Source organism: Chaetodon trifascialis, chromosome 16 (assembly GCF_039877785.1).
Source record: "Chaetodon trifascialis isolate fChaTrf1 chromosome 16, fChaTrf1.hap1, whole genome shotgun sequence".
NCBI lineage: Eukaryota > Metazoa > Chordata > Actinopteri > Chaetodontiformes > Chaetodontidae > Chaetodon > Chaetodon trifascialis.
In genome coordinates, this window is record NC_092071.1 from 15,088,222 (window position 1) to 15,102,943 (window position 14,722).

The window sequence follows — 14,722 nt, forward strand, 5'->3', positions numbered from 1 at the left end:
GCAGTATTATTAGACATCTGAAGGGAATAGATTGCACAGGATGGAACTCAGAACAGCTGCTCTCCTCTCTGTGGCCTCTCTGCTGTTGTTGACACGAGGAGCTCTCACACATACAGGTGAATATTTGAGAACATGGAAAAATCAAAACTGAAATTACTTTTTTTGTGTTTGTATCATGCACAGCATCACTCTAACTGAAGATAACATGGCATGCAGGTCCTGCGACTCTTCCTGTCCTACTGTCTGTGGAGAATGTGCTGTCTAATATCACTCCGGAGACGTACTTTAGCTCTGTGGTGGAGGGAGGTGTGCTGCTGGGCGCTCTGAGGAGACTGCAGGAAATGCAGCATGACTTCAAGTGTGACCACCCATGAGTTCCCCTTTAATATCTCTGCATATCATCCTTTATTCTTTAATGTGGCTCAGCTGTTTCTTCTACATATTCAGGCAGTGACACGTGTCCTGACTCTGTGTGCACTGCCAGGTTCACAGTGAAGGAGGACCCGGACTTCGGCCTGTTGCTGGAGAGTGTGAATGGAGTATCAGGGAGTGATCGCGAGCAGACGTACTGGGAGATCCTGGCAGAAAGCTCAGGAGAGTACAACAGGCTGGATGTGGGTGAGTATCCTCTCCGGAGTTTCAATACGGCATATCTGACGAAGACTTAATGAGCTGTAATGAGGCAGGAGAATTGGCTGTCCTTTCACTTATTGCCTCCGGATGTTCTTGAGTGTGATTATTCTAAAATCTTATTGTTGTGATGATATTAGTCACTGTCTTAGATATATTTGGTGCAATTTCTGCAGCTCATAGGCAGGCAGACATAATTCTAGTCAGTAATTTTGATTATTTGAGCATGCTTCTTTGGTTTTTGGAGTAAAGAGGATGTATTAATAGCGCTTCATTATCTTCTAATTGGCTATTGCTGCAAGAACTCCAAATCACTGAGCAGCACAGCTGAGCTCCTCTGAGAATCTGTGATCATGCGTCAACTCTGATCCAAATGTTTCCTTTTTCACAGGACTTGGCTGCTACAAACCCAAAGCAAATGAACACATCATCCTCAGGTTCAGCACCTGGCCCCAGCAGTGATGAACCGGCTGAAGCGTTTCACCGTCACTCTTCAGGATCAGATGTGGCAGAGGATCAGCTTTTAGCTCATCTTTCAATTCTGCATTGATCTCTGCATTATCAAGTTCCTGTGAATTGCAAAGTGGTGCTAAATGTTGTGAGAATAAACAAAATAGCAACATCTAGAGGATTTCAGGAGCAATGTCATTTCATCGAATCAAAGCTAGGGAGTCTGCATCAGCTCCACCCAACTGGCTTGCAAAACATGACAAATATAGTGGCACTGGTTGAAAAATATAGACATTTATTTACATTTTGGGAGTGTTTGGACGGTGATCTCATCTTTGAGTTAGTTAGAATTAATATTTGACTTTTTCCTCAAATAAATGTAGTATCAAATCAAAAATGTAGTAAATATATGGTATTCAACTACGTTGAAATATAAGGAGAAATGTCACATGCCAGGAAGTACACTGACCGTCACAGTTGTTGGAGGCTGAATAATCTGGAGGTGAGATGCACACAACTGGTACGAGTGGCAACATTGTTCAGCTCATGACAACTTAAAGTCTGCTGCACATTCAAACTTTGAATTCGGTGGAAGATGTGAGTAAAGCATTGAAATGGACTGGGTGTTTGCAGTGCGGATGCTTTGACTTCAGATAGGGCAGCAGTGTCTTTTCCTTTTTCTTCCTTTCAAATGCACTATAATCATTTTCACATTTATACATCGATATAAAAAGTAAAGAATTTACAAGGAAAATAGATGTTCGGTGCTATTTTTCTACAAAAAAAAAACGAAAAAAAAAAAAAAAAAACAGAGCATAGTCGACTATCTATGAGAACACTTTGCCTGCAGGTTCTACGACATTCTTCGTGTTAACTGTGACCCCTGAGCTTCCTGACCAAAGTCCCTCCCTTTGTAACAAGATTAAGGTTTCATCTCCTTCCAGGACAGATGGACTGAGAGGAGCAGCGATGAGGCAGTTAATCTCTGCGGTTTCACTTCCTTCTCTCCTTGTCTTTATCTTTATTTCTGCCTTTCTCTTAGAAAGGCGTTGTAGACACATGTGTGAGATGTTCCTGGTCGGTGTAATCTGTGACATGACATTACAGCACCAATTCAGGCTCCAAAGCCTGAATTGGTGCCTGAGATGAGCTCTTATTAAAAAACAGACCTCAGCAACTCGGCAACTCAGGTTCAACTTTTTATTTTAAGAATTTCAATTACTGGACTCGGCCTCTCAGACTGCTTTAACCGAGCAAAATTCACCTCACTTTTCCTTTCTGACCCTGTTGCCGCCTTACAACACACAGAATTCAGCAGTTCTGCTTTGCTTATAAGTCATCACCGACTCAGAGGGATTTGAACCTCAGGCACTGAAATCTCGTCATAGTATGACATCCTATAAATAGAAAGCGAGGAGACATTGTTGGCTTCAGTGTGCCAGAGATTAAAATGAATGTCTGTGAACACCCAGATTTTGGTCCACTGATTTGTCCACATAATTGGATGAAGCAGCGTAGTATAGCTCCGTGGTGTTGAAGCTGTGTGTGCTTTTCCTCTTCATCTGATGTCTCATTGTGCAGTCCACACAGTGTATTCACCATGCGTCAGACTGTAGATGCTAAAAATAAAAAGGCAATAGAGTTCTTTGCATGGAATTCCTCAAAGACAGGCGGCAAATTCATGCTTAAAGCAATAATATAATTAACCACATTCATGTGTATTTGCACTGAGACAACACTGCAACATGCTCACATTACATCAGTTCAATAAGTCCTTCATTCGGGCCTGACAGTGTGGTTTGGAGGCGACTCACCACATGATAAAGCGCAGTCACAAATGCAAGGGACACACTGTGAAAAGAAGCGCTTCCAGCCGGTCTCCTTCTTCCTGCAGTTGTCTATCCGAGTGCAGCCTTGTTTGGGTGGGCCGAAGTAGCTCTTATATGCGCAGGTGGAGTTGCATGTCCCATTGAGCTCCCTCTCACTGATCTCAATGCGTCCCCGCTGACACATTCCTAAAGGACAGGCAGAGAGAAATCATGTGATAAGCTAAAAGGTTCAAGGATAGAGTCTTTGTGGTCAGTGTTTACTCACGGAGGCAGAGAGGTTTCGGGGTCCAGAGGCCATCAGGCTGGCAAGACCTGGTAGGACTTCCCACCAGCATGAAGCCAGAGCGACAGGTGTACCTCACCACAGAGCCCACCCACCAGTCGTTACCGTACACTACTCCATTATAGTCCACATCTGGCCTCCCACAGTTCACTGCCGTGCAAAGTGAAGGAAACACAAAGCATGACACGAAGCTCCACAACAGGCTGATCAGACAGGGTGACTTCAGGTTTACAGTGTTTAAGCGGTTCTACCTAATGTCATTGCTGTGGTGGTCTCACCTCTACACAGGGACTTGTAGCCGAGCCAGCAGCAGCTCGAGTCTCCACAGCGATCTCTCCTCAGCTCCTGGTGCCGCGCCTTACAGCCTCCTAAACAAAGCGGTGCTACCCCAGACCAATAGATGTCGTCTATGAAATCCGGTTGTGGAATCCATTCTGTCTCACCTGCAATGAAACATTTTTAGGAGTTTTGTCATACACAACAGAAGTCACGAACATCCATATAATACATAATAACAGAATGGAATTTTTTTTTTTCATATCTTTTTAATCAGGATTCAAGGCAAAGATTAAGAATGCTACTGTTGACATTATATAGGGATCCATAAATACTGTCACATTACTTAGAGACCAGAAAAATAACAATATGCTGGCATTATAGGAGGTCTTACCACTAACGTCCACCTCTCCAGTCCATCCAGGAAACTGAGAAATGGCTCTTTGGAAGGACCCAAACAGCAGCAGCAGTGGATATAACGCCACAGTGCCCATCCTCTGATGCAGTCAGTGTGTGTGAAAAGCTGCAGATGGATCTGGGATCTGGGTTGAAGTCATATCTCTGTCCAGTAACATTCTACGCATCCTCTTATTTGCAAAATCAACAGACATGACGCCATTAGAAGCTGTCCGAGTAGAGTTCACTGGCTGCAGAGAGCGGTAATACTGAGACTAAGCTGTGTGTGCTGCCTAATCTTCAACACTCAGCTAATGCCACTGCGTGCTGTATGTCATGCTGTGACTGGACATGCTGCTTTGGCCGAGGGTTGTCATGATTTAAGTCACCTAATCACCAGGGTTTTCAATGTCAAAAAAAAAAGGGGGACAAGATCACATTGTATTGTCATGGGTAGGGTGAAGTAAGGCAGTAATTTGTAGTATTTGCCATCAAAGCACTGATATTGTACTCCTCTTTGAGGAGTTGAATCAAAAGCAAAGACATAACTTTTGGACTTAAAATTATGCTTTTATCTAATGGAGGAAAGTAAGTTGATCAGGTTGAATAATGGGGAGACAACAATTCAGTTTAGTCACCTAATCAGTTTGTCTACTAAAAGCCGAGCCAATAGATTTTTAGATAATAACATGTCTGTTCTAGGAGAGCCTGATATTATCAGGCTGCAGTGGAGGAACTGCATCCAGCAGGGGGCGCCATGCGGGAACTGTGTAGTGAGCTGTAATTCATGACAGTAGGATGATGCACATTCCTCTTTAAATGACTAATTTTAAGTAATGGCACTGAATTTTGTGCATTACAGAAAACATTTTACGGTGCCACATTAAAGACAAACAAAAAAACATTTGAAATGTGATTTTTGCAAACATTTTGTCAAGTTTATTCAAGCATAAAAAAAAAACACACACAATCATTTAATGAGGTAGGGCCCTCTCTGCTGGATGCCACACATTTTACTGAATATTAACCATTCTGATGGCATCATGCGGATGTATTTCTGAACTTGGGACAGCTTTCAAAAGAGAAAGACCACACAACAGGCAGTGCAGCATTAGTGGCCATTCAAGTCAGTCTGAAGATGTTAGAGTATGAGGTACAATGAATGAATTCAAAATAATCTAAAAGTACTGTCAAATAGGTTATCCACAAGATCAACACTACTAAACAAAACACATTAAAACAGGGTTATTACCTAATATAGGTTCAATATGGGTCACCACGGAGTACACATACCTTCAGTTAGACGTATTAACTTCTTTTAAGTGCTTAAGATTCTTCATGTTTGCCATGTATCTGAAACAGCACAGCTGGTTACAGAGCGTCCTGTCATGTATTGGGTTATGTAGACAGACTGCTATGGTGGTCAATCCACCTGCCTTCCTTGCTGCTGAGCAGTATCCTGGAGCTGCTGCATGGCAGAGTCCTCCTGTTCACGACAAACCTCCTGCGAGAACATACAACATGCCGTCTTCCTGACTGCCCTCCTCAGCGCTGATGGATGGCTCCTCGGTCCTTTGTTCTTCCAGCAGCACCCCTCTCAGTTCCACCTGCAGCTCTGAAGGAGGCACACCCTGGGACTCTTCCTCCAGCTCCTGACCCTCAGCGTGGCCATCGTCCTCATCCTCATCTGCTTGCCTATTTTGTCTTTCCCTCATCAGCTGCTCTGTCAGTTCCACGCTCTCGTAGCGAATCAGCTGCAGCCGCAAGAAGCCGTCCTCATGCTCCTTGTACCTGACCGAGTGACGGAGAGACTGTGAGTGCTGCATCAACCCAACATTGGAAAATCAGCATTCCTGGATTGATTGATTTGTAAATGCGAGACTTACCTGAACCTAGGGTGTCCAGATGGCCATTTGAATTGGTGCTTTTTGTGCAGGTGAACAGTTAGGTTGTTGCCCCTGGTGAAGCACTGATCGCACACATGGCACTTATAACGAGCTACAAAATTCCCCTGATTACGGAAAGGAAACATTAGAGAACTACAGATGACATCAAAAATCCCAATCTGAGTGCAAATGAACAATAACTTAAAGAATCCCCTCTTTCACCTCATGCTCTTTTTTGTGGTGAATCTTCATGGTCACCAGGGTACGAGAGGTGAAGTCGCAGCCGGGAACCTCACAGTGGAATGCCGGCTCGCTGCTGTGGCTATCCAGGTGTTTGCGCAAGTCGACTAGATTCTTGCACCTGCAAACCCAAGGGAGTATTAAGAAAAAAAGAATGCAAGTGTGTCTGTTACAGCCTAATCTTGCTTTCCATTGCTGCAGCTTGAGAGGATGTGATACCTGTATTCACAGTATTCACAGCTGTATGGCTTCTCATTACTGTGGCGGAACTTAACATGGTTGCGCAGTGAAGACGGCGATGGACACGTCATGTCACACAGCGGGCATTTGTAGTGGCTCACTGTAGCAACCAGAAAAAGACAAAGCAGTGATCAGATTAAATCATCTGATAAGATGGCAGAGCTGTTTGTTGTCAGAAGAACTGCCTCACTCACTTGGACATCAAAGTGCATCACATGGTCAGCTGCTCAAAAACAGGCGTCACAGGCGTTTGTGCTTCAAGCCAAAAAATACTGGTGAAATAATTTACATTAAAACTTGACACTGTTGCCATAACAACTCAGACATCCAGCTCAGAGATTTTCTTGAGAGCTTCTCATAGGGATGCAGGGATCTAAAGAGTTGAGGCCTGCTAACGTTTGCTAATGTTTATAGGTAGATAAACACACCTGGCAGGGTAGTGGATTTATGGCGAGGAAAAAAACAAAAAACACAACACATGCAAACCTGTAAAGGCCTATTTTGGACCAAATGTTGACTTGCATGGAAAAGCTAGTACATCATACATTTTATGATAACACTCAGTTGTCAGGTGTCATTTCAAACGTGCAGACAGAAATGAGTCTAAAAGTGTAAGGCATGGTTTGGAAAATGGTATTAATTTCTGTTAGTTGCACAAACTTTGTGTGCTTTGAGGTTCTTGAGCTGAAACACACAAAAACAGCAGAGCGGTCTTTTTTGTTCTCCCCAGTCCACGTTAAGAACAAGTAATACTGACAGCACAATGGCCGCAGGACTGACCGTGGGTTCTCATGTGGTCTCGCAGTAGTCGCTCTGTTGCAAAACGCTTGGAACAGTGAGAACACTGGAATCTCTGACCTACAGCAAACATGCATGCAAGCACACAAAGCAAGAATTACTGATTGACACAATTTGACCCTAAAAAAAGTTGCAATCATTGCTGATTATCTTGTCATAATTCTGACTTTACCTTCCATGGCGTTCTGTCTTATGATGTGGTCAAAGAACTTGGTGTTGTTGGCGTACATCCCCCCACAGCCTGGACATGCCACAACCTTCTCCTGGGTGTGGCTCCGCAGGTGCTCCCGCAGCTTCGGACGCCCTTTAGCAGTGGCTTCGCAATCTGTGGAGCGACAGGCTCAGACCTCAATAATCCCACAGTCTTAGTACCAAGAAGAAAATGTAATCAGCATTTTAAACTTCTGAGCTCTAATCAGGAGATACGCCATGTTGAACGCAGTACCTTTCCATCCACAACGTATTGGGAATTCACAGTCTCCTGCTGGTACATCCATGCACAGGCCATGCATCTCTACGTGGCGATAGAACCACTCTGGATTTTCATATGGCGGTTGCTTTAACAAATATGCAAAGAAAGAAAAAACACATAGCCAGAAATGTTAAGAGTTCATGAAGACAAAAGTTTAAGTTCTGCTTCATGGACACTTATCCCAACTGTGTGCTCTTTGGCAGTCAAGTCACTCAAACTGCTTAGCTTTAAAAAAAAAAAAAAAAAAAAAACTCAAACACTTGCATTCAGTGAATTTATTAAGGCAAGTGAATCCATGACAACTAAGTGAAGAGATGTTATTTATTTCACAGATGTAGACTTCACTTTCTATACATCATGGACTTGCATTAGCTGAAGCATGCAAAGTGCATGTGCATGTGAGAAGGTGGCTTCTGCCATGTTTACCTCACATTCCTCCCAAAGGCAGATAAAGTTGTCTGGGATTTCAGGGATGCTGTTGCGGTTGTGGTAGCCGATGGAGCAGGTGCCCATTTCTGGCTGGGCGTTAAGCACCTGCTGACCCAACTGCTTCAACTTAGTGTGGTAACAGTGAAAGAACAGATGTCTTCGCAGCTCTTCAGGACCCTCCACAGAACAGAAGCCACAGTCTCTCCAAAGACAGTTTCTCTCCCCTTTGCACAAAAAGTAAAGTACGCAAAGCATAAGTATTTCTTGTTTAAATTATGCATTTAACAGCACGTCAGCACAATAGATGTAAGATGAAGCAACAACTATTTGGCTGAGGTAGAAAATTACAGCTATAATTTGGGAGTATTATGGATTTTCATCAAAACAGGAGCAGGGAGACAAAATATAGTCAGTTAAAGTTACATAAAGACATCACAATTAATATTTATCAGGAAATCTTTTGTAATCAGGTTTACAACCTACACACACACCAGGACACACTTCCTGGTGGTGGTCTATCAGGCCTCAAGCTGCAGACAGATTCATTTCATACCTGTATGAGGATGAGGATGAGTCAGTGTCTCACTACTTCCAGGCTGCATATCTGAAGTAAATTGTGCTATTAGGCTCTAAAAAACCCCCACTAGATAAGCCACAGACAGATACTTTGATTTCTTACACTAAAAACTCCTCACCTTCTACTTCTTCATCCTCCTCCGCCATGTTCAGAGCAGTAAGGTGACCCTCCGCGTGCTTGCAGAAGTTCTCCATCCGACTGAACGACTCCTGACACGAACTCCATTCACACTCCAACTTCAGTGTCTTCTTATGGATCCGTTTGTTAGGCGGCATCTCTCTGAGTCAGAGGTGGGCTGAATGTGGTGTGTTTTGAACGGGCTGAAACTGCAAACGTCGCCCAGGCTTGACCACCACCTGCAGCACACAGGCTGCTAGCTAACACCGGATACTGGTTGGCCACAGTGACCAGTGTCTCTAAAATATTTACCAGCTCTGACAGTGTTTCAGAAACTTCATATTGGAGCACTTTGGCAAACTAAAAAGCGTCAAAATATTTCTTGGATATGAGTTTCAACGTTATATGTTGCTAAGGGAAGGCACTAGCACGTAGAAAACACTAGAATTGTTTTGGCCAGTCAACGCGAGCTACGTGCAGCGCAGATGTCACTCCGGAAACAACGCATACTTCAATAGTTCCGGCTGTAAAATGTTCCGCCTCAAAATCTCCTTTTGACTTCGCGTTTTCCACAAAATTCTGAGATAATCAGGCCTCGAATATAGTTAAGTTATTTTACGCAAGTCCTGCACTTCAGTGCAATTATGAAGTAGTTTCACTTTACCTGAGTATTTTCATTATACACTACTTCATACTTGCTCCACTACATTTATTTGGCAGTTATAGTTACAATTGACAAATTGCAGTTTTGAACCCCACAACAAGACCCCAGTTGATTCTAGATTGGATTGAGGACTGAAATCTGATAAAAAATATTTTCTTTATATATTTTTTCTAATTGCTGCTTCTAATTCAGAAACCAAATACTTCTTAAACCACTGCAAATAATAATAATAATAATGGCGCAATCTTTACACAATATTTTGATCAGCTTTTATTTCTCAATTTGAGCCTTCCATCTGAACAGTAAACAGTTTGTTCCGTAGTTACATTCCTAAACAAAATAGTCCAGTGCCAGTTGACTTCACATTGTCATGTCTGCTGAACCCTTGGGAGGAAAATACATCAGTCAGTAAAAATATAGCTAGTGTATGTATCCAATAATACCCAGAAAGGCATAAACCATCAATTCCCACCCCTTCACCTTCCATAGACCTTAATTATATTTTCCAATAATCCAGACACTATAATCTCACTTCATCACTCCTTACCCAATATCCAATATATTACCTGTCTCCAACTAATTCCCTGTGATCACTTTCAGACTGATTCTCACCTCATTATGTTTTCGCTGCTTTTCTTCACAACCACCATTCTGTGTGCATTTATTAAGAGGTAAACAAACAAACAAAAGATACCAACTTTCCCACCCGTAGTATATGGATTGATAGCTATGAGTGTGGATGAAATGGGTACATGGGTGGGCACGTTTTTGCTTCAACAGCAGATTCAAGCAGCAGACCACTGTGAATATTTTAGGGCACTTCTACATCCAGAAATCTGGTATGAAATGGTGAGAATTTAGTAGCGGTCGGCCATTGATTCCGGCTGCCATGAAGACCAAAAGTCATCCTCACTTACTGCACTTTTCCATTAAAAAACCAAGTATAAAAATACACTTTCAGAGTGGGCACACGAGATGATTAAGACCCAGGCTCCTTTTCTTGCTTGTAATTACCGAAAACCAGGACAACAACCAGCACTACTGCTGCCGTTTATGCTTATATGTCAAACCGTTCTACAAAGAGAAATAGAGCTTTAAACCTTGGTCTGGGTCTTTATCGCCGGTCAAGTCTGAGGCAGAAAAATGACAGATGGACCATGAGCCTATAAAATAGTTCCATAATAATATCATATTTTCTCAGTCCGTCATTCTCTCCCTTTGCTTGAGAGCCGTCTAGACGTCGTAGAAAAGACGCACCAGGTGATAACGGATCCCAAAAGCAACTACGCTGCCCATCACCTGAGGGAGACACAGAAATGAGCATCAACATTCATAACCTCCTCCATTATTCCAGGGTGTTTGGACACAGCAGGTGTTATTCTTATACCTGTATGATGAGCATGATGATTGTGAGGTTTCTCTCATGGGTGGGACCGAGCAATTTCAGGACCAGATTTATTATGGTCATGTTGTTGCACTCAATAAATTCATCATCTCCCTCCTGGCCTCTTCGCACCTCTAGCAGCTTCAATAACTCTGCCACCTGTTGAGGATTAAAGGCATTATTATTATCACCAACCAATAAACACAGCTGGAAGCCTGCCACTGGTCGGCCTCGTGTGTGTGTGTGTGTGTGTGTGTGTGTGTGTGTGTGTGTGTGTGTGTGTGTGTGTGTGTGTGTTTGCTTACCTCAACCAATCCTCTCTACATGCACTCTTGCAGTAGGCGATCTGGAATGAGACCTATGAATTGCTCTGCACATTTCTGATTTATCAGATGAGAGACACGTCTGCGATGCTAACAAGTCTGCCAGCATTGTCGTTTGAGGGTTTATTGCATCTGCACAATCAGGCATGACGCTACCCGCTCGCTTTCTGGTGCTGAGGGTACGTGCTGCCCCTCGCATGTGTGTACTGGACTGTGGGTACGATGTGCAAGATGAGCATGTGCACATGAGCAACCATGTTTTACATCGGAACCACATAATGCCATTGCATTAGCAGAAACAATTAGTGGATTAAATGATTAGTTGAGAGATAGAAAATTTATTTGCATTTTGATTAATTTGCAATTTTTCAAATAGCTCATTTCAGTGGATCAGCAAGTTAAATTGCCAATCATTCTCTAGTTCCAGCTCCTCCAGAGTGAGGATTTGCTGCTTTTCTGTGTTTCATAAAATTTTAATGATATATCTTTGAGTTTTTGACTGTTGGCCAGACAAATGTGACAGATATTTTGCACCATTTTCTGAATATTTTTACATAAATTAATCAAGCGATGAGTTAAAAAAGAAAAGAAAACATAGTGCAAGAGCTTTACCGTCAGAATGAGGTGTCCTAATTTAGAGAGGTCCTTTCTTTTGAATTTGGAGTAGCTCATCCCCAGTTTGCCCGTGTCAGGATTCAGCCTTTCATGAGCAGTGACATTGGGGAAAAGACAAGAGGAAATAATGCTGACTACACAAAACAGCACAAATGATGATAAATGAAAAGTTAACAAGTCCATGAGCGGCAGGTTACCTGGGGAGCCGGTGTCTGGGACAGGGGATGATACGAAAGAGCTGAGGCAGGGAGTAGACAAAGTTAACCACTTGAGGAATGAAGAACAGCAGCATTGTTTTGCTGAAGTGTCCCAGGATGCCGACGACAGCAAACGTCATCCCGGCAAAGTAGCAGAAAGTGTCTCCCACAAACACAGATGAGGGGTACCTGTGACAAAACAGGCTGCAAGTTGACAGAATACAAGGCCACCGACATGTCATACGTCCCTCTGCACTTTTAGTAAAGCTGCCTCAGGTAACAGGACAAACTTACCAGTTGTGGTAAAAAAGTGCTAATGTGGTGAAGAAGAATGGTATCATGAAGTAGAGGGAGAAAACATGGTCATCACGGTAATCCCCTGATAGAGAGCACAACAAACCAAAGGTCAGACCAGTGCTCAGCAGTTTGCACATTATGAGGAATTATTGTGCAACGGGAAAGAGACACTGAAACTTTCCACATGCGTAAAGAACAAAGTAACACATTCAGGCTGAAAAGGGTGACAAATTCTGCCAACGTGATAATTCCACACTGATTTCCAAACTTTTTTCACTTGTTTTCAATCCTTTCAAAGTAAAATCTGTGTATCCGTATCCATCACACCCATGCCTCGCATTGTGGAGGGAATCATCTGCAATGCCGATGGCGAGAAAGGAGACAAAGCACACACCGCTGAGCTCCAGCAGGTTGAAGACGATGATGGAGCCGGAGATGAACAGGGCTTGACCTGACTCGATGCCATTGATTCCCGCGAGGATGTTGATGGCGTTGGTGCAGAACACTGCAAGCATGCCCATGTAGACGTAGTAGAGAATACCTGTAGAAGATCCAACATTAAGCACTCAACATAATTTACAGAATGACTGAAGATGAATGCAACAGAGGTGTCATTTCCTACTTCATATAATGTGTGTTTAATGCAGCATAATGGACAGAAACGCACAAGACAACTACTTTATGTCTTTGAGAAACACTCATATTTTAGCTAGAGTAATTTTCAATGGCTCCTTATTGAAAATTAGTAGAAACCCCACAAGAAGATCAGGTTTGAGGGATTATACAGTACATCCCATCTGGTCCGGGAACATTTTGGGATCCCCCAGGAGAGGCTGCAGGATGACACAACCGCACAACTCACCCATGTCTAAGTTCAGCCCAAGCAGGGCTCTGAAGGGCTTGGGCACCACGATGACCGTGTTGCCAAAGTTAGTAAAGTACACCATGAGCAGCGGCAGGGAAGCCATGGTGGGAAGCAGGAGCTTGTGTCTCCATCGCAGGTTCAGCACATCATCGGCGAAGCCCAGGAAGATCATGCAACAGATGGCCAGAAGTGCACCAATCAGCTGCACAAACTGCAACAACAACACAGAGTCAGCCTTCAGATTGGAGAGAAACACACAGCTTTGCTTTACATCAATGGACCCACCTCATCATGTGGGAAGCCCGTGCACTGATCTCCTACAAAGCAGCTAAGGAAAGGCACTGGGATGAAGCAGAAGAGGATGATGAGGAAGACCGTCCCACTGATGACTCCTTGGGACTCTGGACTGCAAAAAATGAACAGAATGAGAAACAAGGCGACAATTAGGGCAGGAAAAGAGCAAAATCTGACGTCCAAACTGGACACACTTCACCTGTCATAATATGAAACACACACTGACTGATACCATTGTGGGACAGATAAGGAAACGACTCACACTTCCTTTTTGGTTGTTTTGTTTAGGTCAATTCCGCACAATCTGGCAGCGATGAAGTGGTCTTTGAAAGCAGGAATGAGTTTCAGTGTGGCCATGCAGCCGAGCGCCGACATGAAACAGCTGATCACCAGCGGCAGGACGGGGACCGGGGACGTGTTTCCAGGCATTTTGGCGGGTCTGTGTCTGACAGATCAAATCTCGTTTCTAGCTAATCTGACGTTGCCCCTTCAGACGATCGATGAACGAGCTTTGGCTGTCTTCACTGAGGTAAAAGCATGTCATATCGTTAATTCAGAGCCAAACACATCTCCGCGATTCTGGCGTCGAAGAAGAAGAAGAAGTCCACGAGTCACCATGGTAATTCATATCATCTCTCATTACGGGTTATTTACGGCATTAGCTGATCACTGCCTGTCGGTGTTAACTCAACGTCTCATATCAGTTCAACCGTTAAGTATCCAGAGTTACGAGAAAGAGGAGCTTCCGGTCTCCCTTCAAAATAAAATGTTGCTTAAACGCTTGTTATTGGCTGTAAATGGTTGTATTAAATGTATTGTTTGTAAATGAACATGATTTCTGGTCTTTTAATAAAATATAATTACGTCTGCTTTATTTTCTAAGGCGCTCCCTTCTGCACATCGTTACTGCTCAGATGACACATCTGTAAACAAACGTTTCGCTTTAACAGCTTTCTGTCACCGCCAACACGGAAGTGACCTCTTCTTCTGTGGTTGACATGTCAGTGGTACAGTGGTATAATGAGCCTCTGCCATCTGCTGTCTAAACGGATTCTTAGAGTGCTCTTTCTTTCTTTCTTTCTTTCTTTCTTTCTTTCTTTCTTTCTTTCTTTCTTTCTTTTAAATTTAAATTTTGAATTCCCAACGACCCTTTTAGCAGGGCGAAATGAGGGTGAAATTTTGAATTAAACAAGTTTATATATGATGTAAACAAATAAACACAAATCTAAAAAGAAACATCTTCGACAACAGAAGGGTTTGTGGAAATGTGGAGAAGGCAATGCGCAATTTGAATAAAAGATTTTGGAAAAACTTCAACTAAAAACTACAGCCTCCTTAAATTCCAGGACATGTGACTGCCATTGTGCAGAGATATATTTCTGTTTTACAGATCAGTGGTTTTCAGATTCATTAGTTACAAGTATGTAAAACCACTTCGTTACAAAGTCCTGCATTCAAGA

At 43.1% G+C, this 14,722-nt stretch overlaps 3 protein-coding genes across 4 annotated transcripts; all 3 read right to left on the reverse strand.

The window, feature by feature from the left end:
- Positions 1-2,267: 2,267 nt before the first annotated feature.
- On the reverse strand, positions 2,268-4,141 carry LOC139345087 (sushi, von Willebrand factor type A, EGF and pentraxin domain-containing protein 1). 2 transcript variants are annotated; one of them, XM_070983556.1, is made up of 5 exons: positions 3,863-4,141; positions 3,471-3,635; positions 3,175-3,342; positions 2,895-3,095; positions 2,268-2,699 (listed from the first exon to the last, which is right to left on the reverse strand). In XM_070983556.1, the coding sequence occupies exons 1-5, from the start codon at positions 3,960-3,962 to the stop codon at positions 2,686-2,688; spliced, it is 648 nt and encodes a 215-aa protein (XP_070839657.1). In that variant the 5' UTR covers positions 3,963-4,141; the 3' UTR covers positions 2,268-2,685. The 2 variants fall into 2 exon arrangements, with proteins under 2 accessions (XP_070839657.1, XP_070839656.1); XM_070983555.1 differs by lacking the exon at positions 2,268-2,699 and having other exon boundaries at positions 2,781-3,095; positions 3,863-4,080.
- A 644-nt stretch (positions 4,142-4,785) lies between these two features.
- Positions 4,786-9,124, reverse strand: hinfp (histone H4 transcription factor). The gene is made up of 9 exons (XM_070982874.1): positions 8,625-9,124; positions 7,927-8,153; positions 7,474-7,585; positions 7,201-7,353; positions 7,011-7,088; positions 6,210-6,330; positions 5,973-6,111; positions 5,751-5,875; positions 4,786-5,655 (listed from the first exon to the last, which is right to left on the reverse strand). Exons 1-9 carry the CDS (start codon positions 8,779-8,781, stop codon positions 5,355-5,357), a joined length of 1,413 nt encoding a protein of 470 aa, XP_070838975.1. The 5' UTR covers positions 8,782-9,124; the 3' UTR covers positions 4,786-5,354.
- Positions 9,125-9,544: 420 nt separating this feature from the next.
- Positions 9,545-13,992, reverse strand: dpagt1 (dolichyl-phosphate (UDP-N-acetylglucosamine) N-acetylglucosaminephosphotransferase 1 (GlcNAc-1-P transferase)). Its single transcript, XM_070983637.1, has 9 exons — positions 13,525-13,992; positions 13,254-13,374; positions 12,966-13,179; positions 12,498-12,644; positions 12,101-12,185; positions 11,807-11,995; positions 11,607-11,694; positions 10,675-10,830; positions 9,545-10,586 (listed from the first exon to the last, which is right to left on the reverse strand). The coding sequence occupies exons 1-9, from the start codon at positions 13,689-13,691 to the stop codon at positions 10,521-10,523; spliced, it is 1,233 nt and encodes a 410-aa protein (XP_070839738.1). The 5' UTR covers positions 13,692-13,992; the 3' UTR covers positions 9,545-10,520.
- Between the last annotated feature and the right edge of the window lie 730 nt (positions 13,993-14,722).